This window comes from Anser brachyrhynchus, assembly GCF_964034855.1.
Source record: "Anser brachyrhynchus genome assembly, chromosome: 1".
Classification (NCBI taxonomy): domain Eukaryota; kingdom Metazoa; phylum Chordata; class Aves; order Anseriformes; family Anatidae; genus Anser; species Anser brachyrhynchus.
In genome coordinates this window covers 105,878,671-105,893,815 of record NC_137694.1, presented here as the reverse complement: position 1 = coordinate 105,893,815, position 15,145 = coordinate 105,878,671, and the positions used below count along the sequence as shown (strand labels likewise).

The window sequence follows — 15,145 nt, the reverse complement described above, 5'->3', positions numbered from 1 at the left end:
CTGAGACTCTGTCAGCTGAAACAAGACTCAGTGCAACCCTCAAACTGGTACAGGATTAAAGAGTATAAAACAAAAAAGTCAGCTATTTATTTGTGATGAAAATGACAGAAAAACAGACAACAATTATACAGTTGGTCAAATGCACAGATTACCACCATGGTGCTCTCTATCTGCACAGATTTGGTGAAATCGCATGTTGTGCAGAACTAACTTTTCAGGGCACTTTTCTTCCAGAAAGATATCGAATATATGGGAATGTAAAGAACTGCAATAATATAAATAAAGTGACAATCAGGTTGATAAGAATAAGAAAATAGCAGTGCTTGTATACTGTAACTGTTTTCATTTGTTTGAACTGACAAGAGGTAGAAGGAGAAATCTACTCATTAGGAGTCCCAAACTTGGAATGTGATTTTTGGTAGTTGCTGTGGGGCTATAATTCAGGCAATAATGCATTAACAGGGGAATCAGAAGGCAACAGGAGATGTTCCTATCAGTAGAAAAAAGTATTTCCTGTAGTGCAAGATTGTGATAATGAAGAACTGTTGATTCATTCAAGGGGAAGACCTGCAAGTATGAAAGTGAACAGAGTAAGCTGAATCACAGCATTAGAAGAAGAGTTTCTTTCAGTAAAACCTATTGAAGTATGATTTCAAATATAATAGTGCTAAACATATTGCTCATTGATTTTAGAATGGGATAAGGTTTTCTGAGCCTGTGTGAGCAGCCCATTAATGGGAGCTAGTAGTTAGAGTAGATATATGGTGCCTAAACATAGACATCACTTTTCCTGTGAAATCTGGAATCCACATTTCTGTCTCAATTACAATATTTTGCTTCTTGTCAATTTTTTTTTTTTTTTGGTTACAGTGTACACGTATGTTCAGAGCCGGTTTTATCGTTCACCTGAAGTGATTCTTGGTCATCCTTATGCCATGGCTGTTGACATGTGGAGCTTAGGCTGTATCATGGCTGAACTTTACACAGGCTACCCACTGTTTCCAGGGGAAAATGAGGTTGACCAACTTGCTTGCATCATGGAGGTAAGTTCTGGTATTGTATTTTGAATTACATACTTACTTGATAAACTATGCTGCCAGCAACAAAAAGAAATTTCAAGAAATGAAGAAGTATAACTGATGAAGGGACAGCCTTTTAGAGGGAGGTTTATTGCAGCCACAAGGCTCTTTGAAAGGATGGGTTCTAATGAGAAACTGTTATTTCTATTTCTTGTGCTAAACGCTTCTTTGTACTTTCACTGTCTTGCTTCTGAAGGAAACACATTTTAATCTGCTCAGAATTTGTACACAGAAGCTACCACAGAAGAAGCATATCTAAGGGGAAGGAAAAGCAATCCAAATTATATAACAGGCTCCTCTTCTCTCAGAGATCACAGAACTGACAGTCAAGTGAAATCTCTCAACGTCTTTAGTCCAAGCTCCTTCTGAGAGTGAGATTTTTGCTGATCAGTCAGCTGGGCTTTGTCTAGCAAATCTTGAAAGCCTCAAAGTCTGGAGTTTCTACCACCTGTCTGCATGAGCTGTTCAAGTGCTGCTCTATTCTCCTGGTGAAAAAGTTTTTCTTAATAGTCACCCTGAACTTCTCAAGCCACAGTTTGTTGTCCCTTCTTATACTGGCTGCCTACCAAAGAGTTTGGCTCTATCATCTTTGTAACTGTTTCTGGAATGTAGTGTGACATATCCTATGTCAGACCATCTACCCGGTGCAAATGTTAGAGTAGGTGCAAAGCTGACCCATGAAAGCGGCTGCATAACAACCACTACACTGCAATCTGATGTTGAACTCAGCCCCAAGTTCTGATCTTTCTAGTGCCATGTTAGTTTGTACAAGATTTTTCAAAGACAGCATCTCTCCCTTTGGCCTCCTACAACATATTTTATTAACAGAAATGCTAGTTCTTAGAGTCCTCTGTGGTAATGAAGATCCTAATGTCAACTCTTATGAAAAGACATTTTCTATGTGCAGACAACTTTAAGGGAATCCATTAATTCCTTCCACAATAAATGACATAAAAGCAAGTGATTTGTAGACATTTCATAGTAAGTTGCTACATTCAGCTTCTTTTCAAATGGAGGAAGGTGAAATATCATCTCTCTCCTGATGGCTGTTGTGTATGTTTATGAAATGAGCAGTAACTCCATGAATTTTTTTTTTTTTTTTTGTATTGAAGGTTTTGGGTCTTCCACCACCTGATTTTATCCAGGCTGCATCAAGGAAGCGAACATTCTTTGGTAACTGATTCTGTTTGTTTTTTCTTGCTGGACTTCTCTGTTCGTTAATCACTAATAGAGCACTGGTAGAAAGTAGGGTCAGAAGAACTTAAGCTGCTTCTTAGCTGACAAAACTTCCTTCAGAAAGAGGTATTGAGGTAAAGCAAATTGATAACATTAGGCCTACAAATGAATGTGTTCCTCTGTTCTTCATCTTTTATCGGCCTCTTATTGCCAAGCTGAGAGAGAAGAAATTGGGAAATACATTCCATTGTTACTTCTTAAAAAATGTTATTTCAGAAAGGAACACGGGGTTTTGGGAAACTAATTTCGACTAAGTTAACTTCTCTGGATATCATGTGATCATATGGATATCATATGATATCATAACAAAAAACTTAGTGTAAGATGCAATCTCTAGGATGTAACCAGTATTGTTTGCCACAATGCTGGCAGACAATCAGTTGAACAGGACAAAGCTGGAGTTAGTGGGATGGATGCGTACCATTTTTGCAACTCTTAAAGTTTTTGTGAAGATTTTTAATGTGATTTTTTTGATCATGTTTTTATTTTTTAAGATTCCAAAGGTTTTCCTAAATCCATAACCAACAGCAAGGGAAAAAAGAGATGCCCAGACTCAAAGGATTTAAGCACAGTGTTGAAAACTCATGATGCTGGTTTCTTGGACTTTCTGAAAGGATGTCTAATGTGAGTTCATAGTTCAGATTTACATGCAGCAGACTGTTTTTGAACTTGCTTTCAGTGTCTTGTGCCTTTAAAATCTATGTATCTGTTTGTTGGCTTTTGTGTGTGTGTTTTTGTTTGTTTTTCCCTTCATAGTAGTATGAGGGTAGCTATCACAGATATTCACAGCTTATTGCAGCGAAAAATCATTGCACAAAAAGACTCAGTGTAAGGGATTAGTTCAAGCTACATAAAAAAACCTGACACTGTCATGTCTAAAAACATCTCTCCTTCCTCTGATGTTGCAGACTAAACTTTAAAAGCAACATTTTTTGCCTATTGAGGCCTTTGTATTTCATCCTTTCTGTTTTATCTAAAATAAAGGTTCATTCTCCTATGGAGACAGGCTGAGGGTGTTGGGGTCATTCAGGTTAGAGAAGAAAAGGCTCCGGGGAGACTTTATAGCAGTCTTCCAGTACCTAAAGGGGACCTACAGGAAAGCTGGGGATGGACTTTTTATCAGGGAGTATATTGACAGGACAAGGAGTAATGGTTTTAAACTAAAAGAAGTTAGATTTTGATTAGATATTTGGAAGAAATTCTTTCCTATGAGGGTGATGAGGCACTGGAACAAGATGCCCAGAGAAGCTGTGGATGCCCCATCCCTGAAAGGGTTCAAGGCCAGATTGGATGGGGCTTTGGGCAACCTGGTCTAGTGGGAGGTGTCCCTGCCCATGGCAGGGGGGTTGGAACTAGATGGTCTTTAAGGTCCCTTCCAACCCAACCCATTTTATGACTGTGATTCTATGATTCAGATTAACACAAATAATGGTAATGCGCTGTCCCAAGGCAGTGCATATTTGAAAATCAAAGTTTGGTTTTGTACTTAAATCAACTTCCCACTCTGGTGGGAAGAAAGTATTCCAAAATTTTCTCCAGTGGGAGATATATCAGGAACTAACTTAGCTGACTTGAATTTCTTGACCATATTTTCTGTGCTAGGTCTTGGAAATGGCAATCAGATGATATGTTATGGTATATGTATGAAAACAGTTCTGCTTCTTTGAATATCTGCTTGCAATGATCTCGCTGTCTGTATGTATGTTCCGTGGGTGAGATTAGACTCTTTTTGGTTATAATATGCTATAGACATCCCCAGTTGCACAGGATAAAAGGGCAAAGTATATTCAAGCATGTCTCCATTCCAGAATCAATAGTATTGTTTGCTTGCTCACTTCTTTCTTGACTGTGGTAGTTAGTGTGGAGAATTGCTTAGCACATTTACTAGAGTGTTACCTTGTATTCTGCATGCTGATTTTTTTTTCCTTACCATAGCTATACTTACTTCTCATTGACAGCAACACAATGTATGTTTCAAGAATTATCTGATAGACCGTATTTTTTCCATTCTTAAGATTGGAATAAAGTTTTACAAATCAGTAAATCTCAGAATGCAAGAAGATAATGTCTAATATGTCTCAGGTCCTGTCATTTCTAAGATAGTATGTTGACTTCACTCCGGTCAAGAATTTTGTTACTGTAGGCCTAGTAGGGCAAGTAGTATACAAATGTTTTCTTAAAGGAAATTGATGACTGGCACATTTTTCTAACATGCTAGATGCAAATAACATGGAAATGTTTACAGTCTTCACAGAAGTTAGGAATCAGACAGACTCTCTATGCCATGAACTTTTTAACATAGTACCACAGAATAATTTAGGTAGGAAGAGACCTCTGGAAGTCCCTGGAAGTAGCAGGGCAAGTCCAAGCAGGGCAAACTTGGAGCAGGTTGCTCAGAACCTTGTCCTGTTAGGTTCTGAATATCTCCAAAGAGGGAGAGTCCACAGCCTGTGGCAAGCTGTTCCAAAAACAAACCACTCTCATGGTGAGAGCATCAATAGCAAAGTGTCTTTGTGTTTGTGTGGGGGAAGGGAGAAATGTTTCAGTGTCAGCAGCACGTCATCTGTCTTCACAAAGTAATTGGGACTTTTTTAATAAAAGAAGTATTGTTGGGGAAGACAAGCTATTTCATGGCTCAGATACAATCATGTCTTTTCCAAACAGGTCAGGTTACTAAGCATTTTACACGGTGAGACTCCATGATATGAGGTGTCATTTTACTAATAAAAAGTTAAAATGACATCTCTTGGGAGATGGTTACTAATGAAGTTTTACTCATCCATTGAACCAGAAAACTGAGCATAGAGGAACAAACTTTTGTCTGGTTGTCTTAAATATTTACCTCTTATTATAGGTAGAGTAAGCTTTTGGAGGCAAGCTTGGGTTCTAATTTTTACTAAAGTGTAATGGCAGCAGAAGCTGCTCCCATGCCTTTTCCAGTGCTATCTCTGCCTTATGCAAGGCTAATGTTTTGTGACTTGTTTAACATTGACTGTAAAATTCTTTCTAGCAGTTTTGGGTTACTTTCCTAAAGAAATCCAACCTAGTTTGCAGTTACCTCCCCCTCTTCTTGTGTGTCTTGCACAAGAAGATTGCTTTTAATGTTCTTCTCTGTTTGCTAAAGCTGTATGAATCATTGAATCATTTTGGTTTGCTGGTTGAATCATAAAATTTAGAAACAATTTCAGTGAAGCAAAAACACCTGTAAGCAAGTAATTTCAGGTCACAAAAAAACATCTATGCTGCGGTTTTTGTTGTTGTTGTTGTTTGTTCATTTGTTTGTTTTAATTTTCATAGGTTTGAAATGAAAGCTCATTTGGTGACAGAAAAAATTGAACTATTTAGTCTTTTGAAGTTGTCAATCTGTGTTTTTCCAAAGCAGCTTTGTACATTTGCCATGACCTCACAGATAGTTTTGTTCAACTTATATATACCCATTTGGCAGATAAAAACTTGAGACTGAAAAATAATTCAGTCAGCTCTTGTGATGGCAAGAGTATCTTTTTTTTTTCTACTTTATTTCAGTACAATTCTAGACAGCATTGATTTTGGGCAAATCAGAATGAAATACCCTGCAACTAATGTAGAGATTTTTGACATAAATATTAGGATTGTTATGAATGCAGTGTGAATGGAAATGTATGCTTGCTTAAGCACTAGAGTAAACAGCACAATGAGGGCTCAAAGAATCGTGCATATTGATAACAAATGATACCGTTCCCAGGACACTGGTCCCACTTGTAAAACTGGGAAGTGCAGTGTTTGTGTCACAGCCAGGACAGTCAGGAAGCCTGCATTCTGGTGATACCACAGCACAGGTGACCAGCAGTGAAAAATCTGAAAGGTTGCAGAATATCACCCACAACATTCATTTTCCTGTTAGTCAAAAGCAAACAAACAAAACAGATACATATTCCAAATCTACAAGTGAAAACAGATGATGAGTAGTTACCTTGCCCAACATTCCAACACTTATGGAGATCAAAGTCAGAAAGGTTCTTATGTGGAGGACAATGCCCAAACAACAGGTGACTTTTAAAGGATATGGAAGATCTGTCCAAGGACTATTTCATTGTCACCAGTCAAGAAGAACCCCAGAGATGTGGTGAAGACTCAGTAGATGTCATCTCTTGTCCTCTGTGTGACACACAAGTGATCTTGGCCAGAACACTTGGTACTTGTGAGTGTGTGGATGTGAAAACTGTGTGAATTAAACCTGTGAGAGAATGAATGTGAGAAGGTAAAATAAAATTAGGGATTTTGTAAAAATATCACCTTCCATTTCCATAATAAGATCTCTCATGAATTTGTTAAACTAATTCTCCACGTTAGTTTCAGGTACAGCTAAATTAGGGAAGATTTATCTTTTGATGTATTACCCTATGTCTGATTTGTGTTCCCATTCGTGGAGCTTGCATTGACAGAATGTGAAAACTTCGAAACAAATATTCAGTTGGGTCCCTACCCTAATAACACTATGAACTGCACATTTCTGTATTTAAAAATATCTAAATGCTACAGAGCAAAGCAAAGATCGGATCAGCAAAGCACATAGTGCTGAAGTAAGTAAAAAGTTTTTAGCAAGTAAAAGGATGGAGAATATCAAGTAAGATTTTTTTTTTCCATTAAAATTATTTGTTTCAAAAAATGGCCTCATGGCATGACTTTCAAATACTGAATCTCTTGGCTTAAATTAACTTTCAGTTATATCTACCGTTGAATAACTTTTTGCCTACTGTGGATTTAAGGTGGGAACCTGCTCAGCGCATGACTCCAGATGAAGCAATGAAACATGCGTGGATCCAGGAACCAAAAATATGCAGAGCAAAACAGAAAATGCAGGTTTCAAGGAAGCTGAGTGATGGCTCTTTCTCTACACCGGGAAAGAAAAAAGAGAATATCCGTAAGCATTTCTACCTGGAAAACTAACTGCATTTATATCAGTATTTGTTATTTTTTTATATTTAGTAGCATCTGACCGATGTAAGGTGAGGTGATAGTACACACTATGCAGATAATGAACAGTCACTGGAATCTAGTGTATAGAGCAACTATTTCTTACCTTTATCGAAATAGATCTGCCCATTAGTTATTTTCGTAGTGGCTTCCAGCAAGAAGACTGGTAGCACTAAAGATTCACAGAGAAAGAGCTTTTCCCTGTTGACAGCAAAATAGTTATGGTATCTGACACCATACCATAGTGCACTTCACTTTTAGAGCAAAAGAATGCATCAGTGTTTGTTGTGAGATCACAACAGAAATTTTCAATTGATTTTTTTGTGAGTTTGTAGTGATCATGTGTTTAGCTGATGATGACAATGCACAGTCTCACCCTATCATCTTATTTATTTATTATTACAGAAAATATCTGGAAAGATACAGCTGACAATGTGAAAAGTGAACTGGGTGAAAGACTGACTCTCACTGTGCCCTCCACAGGAACAACAGAAAATGATGTACAGAATCACACAATGAAACATGCTATTCCAGAGAAACCTTTGGATACTGAAATAGAAAAGCCAATCAAAAATGATCAAGCAGAACATAGTGGTGAAACAGCTCTTCCAAAAAATTCTTTCTTTTTCCCACCAATTAAGTAATGCAGAGTACAAGTAATGATTGGTTCAGTTGCATACCTGGTGTATTTTGTAAGTACTTGTACTCAGGAACATAAGCTGTATCTGTCTGAACATGGACTGTGCATATTGTAGGTATATTTAATGTTCATTTTACTTTGAAATAGTCCAGGCAACAAACCAGAATTTGAAAAACATTCATTTTCCTCACCTCCATCCTTGCTATGTTCAGAGATACTTTACAACTAGCAGCAATAAAACGGAGACTGTAGAGACAGAGTGGCTTGTTCTTGATGTTATAATAGACTTCTGAATTTTAGGTTTTCCTGAAGCTAAAAGAACAAATGCATTGACTAAAGGATCTGAATCCTTTCACTTACATCAGCATAAATAAGTAATAATTCACAGATAGGCTTGCTGGATTTACTTCTGTATAAAAAATAGAAATCAAACACAGTGTCTCCACTTTCCTCCTTCTCTATCTCATCTTTTTTTTATGTGAAGCACTAGATGGAAGCCATTGTCACACTTTCTTAGCAGACTTAGGAATGTAAATTACATTCTTTTGCTCTTCCACAACAACAAATGGTTGTTCACTCAATATTCGTGTAAACAAGAAAAAGGAATTAAAGCAAGCTGTTTAGATTCACAGAAATTATTCTCCATGGGAACTTAATAGTCAGGAAAAACAAACAAACAAACAAAAAACAAATAGAAACAAAAACAAACCAAACCCACAAGATTTCTAGGAACTCTATGATTTCTATGCTCAATTTAAACATTAATCTCTTTGGCACCCACCTCATTATGACTCATTTTCTTTACTGCGGCTTATGGATAGTACTGCAAAATATGAAAGCACATAGTGAGGAAGTTGTCATACAAAATGCAGCTGCTGCTGTAACAGTGCAAAATAGTAGGCCCAAGAGAGCTAGGTGATTGTCGGTGTTAAGAGTTACCATAACAGCAAACTCCCACAGGCCCTATGTGCAAAAGAAAAACTCAGAGAACATGAAAATGCTCCCTACACAGTTCTAATACAACAAGGAATAAACAAGGCGTCTGACAGGGTACAGAGGTGACTGCATTACAAGAGCCCTACCATAGGTGTGCTGCTGAATATAAAGTTAATGGAAATGGTCATCTCAGAGAAAATGGGATGCACAATATAGTGTGACCATTCATGTTGGTTTCAGGCAAGTCCTGGGACTCAAGACTACACACCTGGAAGATAAGTGACCCAAACAGGGCAACAGCCCATTATTGGGTGTAATTGAGAGATTAAGTGTATAGATATTCTGGCAGTAAAATGCCATTCTGCTGTGATTCAGATGTTACTGACAAGCAGGCCAACTTGCAGTACCAGAATCGTCTGTATCTCTGGCTTCAGAGAGACTCCTGTTCAGCTGAACTCTCCTGAAGACTACAAAAAGCTTCTGTTCTTCAATGGAAAGATATGCCAGAAAAAGTGAATTCTCTTATGCACTGCATTTATTTCTGTGATTACACAACACCCAAAGAGGGTGAGTATCAAGTGGGAGGTACACAGGGCCCTTGCCATGTTTCACGGAGAAGGAATCCCGGCTCTGATGGAAATGGAGCTAGACTCATCAGCAGTTTTAGGGAATATTCAGATAGGTTTTTGCAGATATTTGGAAAATATTTTGGATGTTTCTTGAAAGTAACACAGAAGATGAGAAGCAAAAGGTTTCTGTTTAAGTGCAAGGGTTCTTTGTGGAGTAAGAACAGCAAGAGTACTTATCCTGATATCATGTAACATAAAAGGTCAGATTCTTATCTCCTTGGAAAAAGAAATTGTACAGTTTCTATTCAGTTGCTGTTCATTCTCAGGCTCTGTTGTGGTATGTTCGCTTGATGACTGTTTAGGCTGCTCCAAGTCAAAATATATGTTTTCTCACAATTTTGCACTTGTGTATTTGTCTGCTCTACCTTAGAGACAAGGTTTTGGGGTCATTTATACCAACCTGCTTTTGATAGTATTGTTTGGTAATAATGAAGCTGCAGACTCAGTCTAATGTATGGGTTAATGTGCTGGAGCTGCAGTTTCTTCACAATTAATACATTTCAATAGCTTTTTGTAGTAAGCAGCATCATATTGCTTCTCTTGGCATATGTTTGTGTTTTTTCAAGACATTCAGAGCATATGGAAAAAAACGACAAAGCCACCAGAGACTGAAATTCGGTGTGATTATCCTATTCACAGTAGACAGCTGGATGGCATTTTGCTGTAGCTAACTGGCTCTTCTGTATTTTGTCTTCCCTTCTTTGCTGACCTGCTGTTATTTTTTAATTCCTTCAGCCTCCACAGTGATTTCCACCTTCCAAGTATTTCCTAATAAGGCCTCTTTTAGACAACTCTTGAACTTTTTTTTTTTTTAATTTTATTTATTTTTTTTCAGAGATGACAGAAATAGATAGAACTGCCTTGGTAGAAAGAGCTAGTCCTCAGATATCAACACTGCTTTTACAATCTTCTGCAGAAAACAGATCCATCAGATACAGGTAGCATCCAGTTCTTTGAGCTGTAAAGGGAAAGTCAAAATATTGAGAACATTCCTCTGACTCCTGTTCTGTCTGAGCAACCTGCAGACTGATGTCAATGAGTTTAAGAGAAGCTGCGGGAACCAGCACTATTGCAAAAGTCGGTATTTACAGGATGTAGGACACAAATATGTAGGAAATCAAGCTGTGAGAATATAGGTGCTCATTGAACAAGTGAGGTGTATTCCTTCTCTCCCTGAAACCTCATTTAGAAAATGTCTGTGAAAACTAATGATAATACATGCACCTTGGCTCTGCTGCTTTTCTGGAATTTAATGCATTTTGGGAAAAGAAGAAAAAAGAAAGAAAAGAAAAAAAGAAAGCACCCCGCTGCCCCTCCTAGGAGGCTGTCTACGTGTAATTGCTGTAAGTCAAACAAATAGTCACTGCCAGAACCAAGATCAGACAAGACCAAACCGTGCAGATCCTCACTTCCGTGCGCTTCTCTTACTCGTGTTGGATCCTGAAGTTGGTTCTTTTATTCAGGGTTGATAAAGTTGTCATCGGCGGCAACGCTGAAACACTGCAGCCCAAGCTGGAGTAACGCAGAGGTGCAGCTGTTCACGAGGTGATGCCCGGGTGCTCGTTTGGGGTCCTTCGCTAATGTTCTGATGCCATCTAGCGTTACGACAGGCTGCGTGTATTCTGTTTCAAGGGCATTGCTAATGGGTCTTTAATGCCCAATAAAAAAAGTAATAAGCTCATCGAGTGCATCTCATAGAACAAAGGGTGACAGGGATAAGGTCTCTCTTTAGATCTAGAATATTGTATCCTCGCCTGGGCACAGAGAGTGTTTTAGGGCCACACCTCAACTGAAATAACAAGAAAAGCACCTTATTTTATATACAGGTAGAGCTGAGCTATGTGGAACATTATCTGTACCACAAAGAAAGAAAAAAAAAAAGAAAAAAAAAAAAAGGTCTGAGTTTAGTAATTGTTTCACTGAATCAATGCAACCAGGATATGCAGGAACAGTAATTTGGTTTCTTGACTGTGCTCACCGTGCTAAGACCTACTGACATTACCTTTGGAGATGACCAGAGGGGACAACAATGTGAAGCAACTGCTTTTCCTGAACATCTCAGCAGTAACGTAATACCTACGTTACAAGCTGTAGTAAATTTATCCACACTCAGAGAACTGAGCCACTGCCTGTCAGTCAGGATCTTCCCTATTCTTCCACACCCACTACCCATCCCAGCTCTGTTTCCCCACAGGTCATGGGACTAGATGAACCCTGCACAACCTCTGCAGCTGCAAAAGCCATCCAGAGGAAAAAAAAAAGTCTACTACACATAGTTCTAATGTTCTCTAAAGGAAACCTAATAGTGGATCCTCAGTGATAGCTTGCTTAAATGTATTGTAAATTAAGCAACCTATTTGTCTTCCCATAGTTATGTTCTCTTCTCTATACCATTGGGAAAAATCAAGAACTTTAGTGTAGGGTGGGGCATGTCAGGCATTTTCCTCTACAAAAACCCAGAGGAGAGGTCAACTGCAATCTGTGTACTGGCAGGGGGAGGGAAGACTCAGCAGTTGGGTCAAGGGGAAAGCTTGAGGGAGAAAAGACATTGGGTGGGAACAACAGGAAGGTGAACCCTCACCCTGTCTCCCTGCTGAGAAGCAGCAGTCCGGTTCTTCCAGAGCCAAGGGCAGGAGAAGAATGGCAGGTCCCTTTTCTGAGGAGTTTAGTGCTCAACTCTCTTATCACCCAGGTCATTGTATATCTTATTTGCCCCAAGAATATGTGTATGAGTCACTGTTGTCAACATTTTATACATTGAGCTAACAGGAATCAATCAGCTATCACTATAGTAGATGTGTCTACCTCCGAATGGGGAAAGGTCTCTCTCCCCACCTCTCCCATCAGAAGCTTTGGGGAATGGAGCAACATCCACAACTTAGCATGAGGCTTGGGCAGAGACACTGGAAATGATGCAGCCACTCAGGAACATGGGGATTTCACTGACCCAAGATGTCAGGGCAATTATGAGGAACCTGAGAAGAACCATGGGGAAAAGGCCTTTTCCTCTAAGGACCTGCCCATTGCAGTCAATATTCTTATTGTACATTGAGCTTGATGTATATCAAACAGAAAATGCAGTGCTACATCACTTACTTCCTCTTCTTTCTGTGTGTCTCCGTCTGCCACATAAGGCGGATCCTCAGAAGTACTCTTGTGCCCTGTGGTTCTGACCCTCCTCATTCTTTTCACATTTGGCTCCTGTATGAGCACTTAGTTTTCTAAAGGAAGGGTTATCTTCTTTCCTCTGTCATTTTATAATCATCTTTGGCATGTGGCTCACTGCTAATCTGTGGTATCTTACTGTTCCTGAATATCTCTCCCATGCCCCTTAGTAGTGGCGTGCAAACACCACATCCTGTTTCATCAAAGAAACCATGCAGTTCTAATCCTTGTCACACAGCTAAGCCACCCCTCCTTGTAATCCTGGGATAACCATGTCTTCCAGCAGTGTATCAGTTGCATCCCCTAATGTCTTACTCCTCTCAATGTAAAAAAGGGATTTTCTGCTTAGAAGAATAGAGAACTAGCAATGATGAAAATTTCTCACACCAGCAGGTCTGCAGAGCATCCTAATTGTAGCTGTGTATATTCCCTTCCCTTTTTCCCTCCCTCTTCATCATTAACTCTTGTCTTGGGTTCTCTCCACATGAGGGCTGAAGTCCCTCAGTTTTGACACCCTGTGATATCCTACCCTTTTGTCCTAATACATTATCACAGACCTCAGTCCTGGCTGGTGTCCCTAGAACAGTGTGCTGGGCCTCTCTGGAGCAGAGAAGCTTTAAAATGTTGGCATTGTACTACATAATTCATAAAAGAAACCACAAATGTACTTGCTGCCTACAGCAAGGCTGTCAACAAAGTAAGTGGGGATCCAAGAAATCTGTATGCAATGTGATCTGTTTAAACCCTATCCCTGAAGATCAGATTAGATATCTCTCCTTCTCTCTTACTCATTTTTCCTGCAAGCACTTGTCTCAGCAGAACAATACAAATGGGCTTTTCTAGGCTTTCCTAGCAAGTTAGTCAGAATGAAATATAACCTTCTTCAAAATCCACAGCCCTGGGCTATGTTTTGTAGTGCATTATGCAACAGGGCAAATTGTAGATGAGATTCACAAGGCAATTCTTGGCAGAACTGGTTGGAAGCCTGCTGAGGCTCTTTGTTTTTCGTATTAGTACTCTGAATCCTCCTGGAAACCATGTTAAGATATATGGAAAACAGGGAGGTAATTGGAGACAGCCAACATGGCTTCACAAAGGGCCAGTCAGGTCTGACTCATTTGGTGGCCTTCTAAGACAGAATGACAACATTGGTGGACAAGAGCAATGGATGTCATCTACATTAACTTGTGCAAAGCTTTTGATACGGTCCCACAGAGTATCCTTGACTGTAAATTGGAGAGACAAGGATTTAATGGATGGACTATTCAGTGGATAAAGTATTGGCTGGAGGGCTATACTCAAAGAGCTGCAGTCTATGGTTCAATATGCAGGTGAAGACCTCTGACAAGTGGTGCCCCTCAGGTGTATGTACTAGGACTGGTACTGTTTAATGCCTCTATCAGTGACATGGACAGTAGAATTTAGTGCATCTTAGCAAGTTTTCAGATGACACCAAGCTGAATGTTGCAGCTGATATTCCAAAGGGAAGGGATGCCATCCAGAGGGACCTTGATAGGCTTGAAAAGTGGGCCCATGTGAATCTCATGAAGTTCAACAAAGCCAAATACAATGTCCTGCACCTTGGTCAAGGCTATCCCAAGCATCAGTACAGACTGGGTGATGAATGGATTGAGAGAAGTCCTGTAGAGATGGACTTGGGAGTTCTGGTGGGTGAAAAACTCTACTTGAGCCAACAATGTACTCTTGCAGCCCAGAAGTCCAATTTTTCCTAGGTTGCATCAAAAGAAACATGCCCAGCAGGTTGAGGGAGGTGATTCTCCCCCTCTACTCTGCTCTCATGAGACCCCACCTGGAGTACTGCGTTCAGCTCTGAGGCTCCCAGCACAAGAAGGACATGGACCTGTTGGAGCAAGTCCAGAGGGCCATGAGGATGATAAGAGGGCTGGAGCACCTCTCCTGTGAAGAGAGGTTGAGAGAGTTCGGGTTGCTTAACCTAGAGAAGAGAAGTCTCTGGGGATACCTTATTGGGGGTGCCTTATTGTGGCCTTCCGGTACTTAAAGAGGGCTCACAAGAAAGGTGGGGAGGACTCTCTACGAAAGGAGTGTAGTGATAGGACAAGTAACCAGTTATGTTTTTAAACTGAAGGAGTATATTTAGATTAAATATAAAGAAGAAATTCTTCCCTATGAGGGTTGTGAGGAACTGGGACAGTTTTCCCAGATAAGTTGTGTAACTCTTCACCCTGGAAGTGTTCAGGTTAGATGGGGCTTTGAGGAGTCTGATCTAGTGGAAGATGTCCCTACCAATGGCAGGGGGGTTGGAACTGGATGATCTTTAAGGGACCTTAGGTTACTTTTAACCCAAACAATTCTATGGTGCTATGATAGGGCCTTTTGTCCATATAGCCCCAGTCCAGATTGCTACCACAGGAGCCCTCTTTATATAGCTTCACCACAGCATCCTCTGATAAACCAGGAACTAAAGCTCACCAGCCTTTTTCTGGCAAACTTTCCAATAATTATTGCACCAGGCAATAGGGTGG

The 15,145-nt window shown here is 39.7% G+C and overlaps 1 protein-coding gene across 3 annotated transcripts in view; it reads left to right on the top strand.

Annotated features, from left to right (window-relative positions):
* DYRK4 (dual specificity tyrosine phosphorylation regulated kinase 4) overlaps positions 1 to 8,166 on the top strand; it is a 49,031-nt gene extending 40,865 nt beyond the window's left edge. For all 3 annotated transcript variants that reach the window (XM_080570786.1, XM_080570784.1, XM_080570785.1), the window contains exons 10-14: positions 871 to 1,043; positions 2,192 to 2,252; positions 2,810 to 2,939; positions 7,064 to 7,218; positions 7,677 to 8,166. In XM_080570786.1, the coding sequence (XP_080426912.1) occupies positions 871 to 1,043; positions 2,192 to 2,252; positions 2,810 to 2,939; positions 7,064 to 7,218; positions 7,677 to 7,915 (758 nt within the window). In that variant the 3' untranslated portion in view covers positions 7,916 to 8,166. The remainder of the gene's footprint in view (positions 1 to 870; positions 1,044 to 2,191; positions 2,253 to 2,809; positions 2,940 to 7,063; positions 7,219 to 7,676) is intronic.
* Positions 8,167 to 15,145: the final 6,979 nt, after the last annotated feature.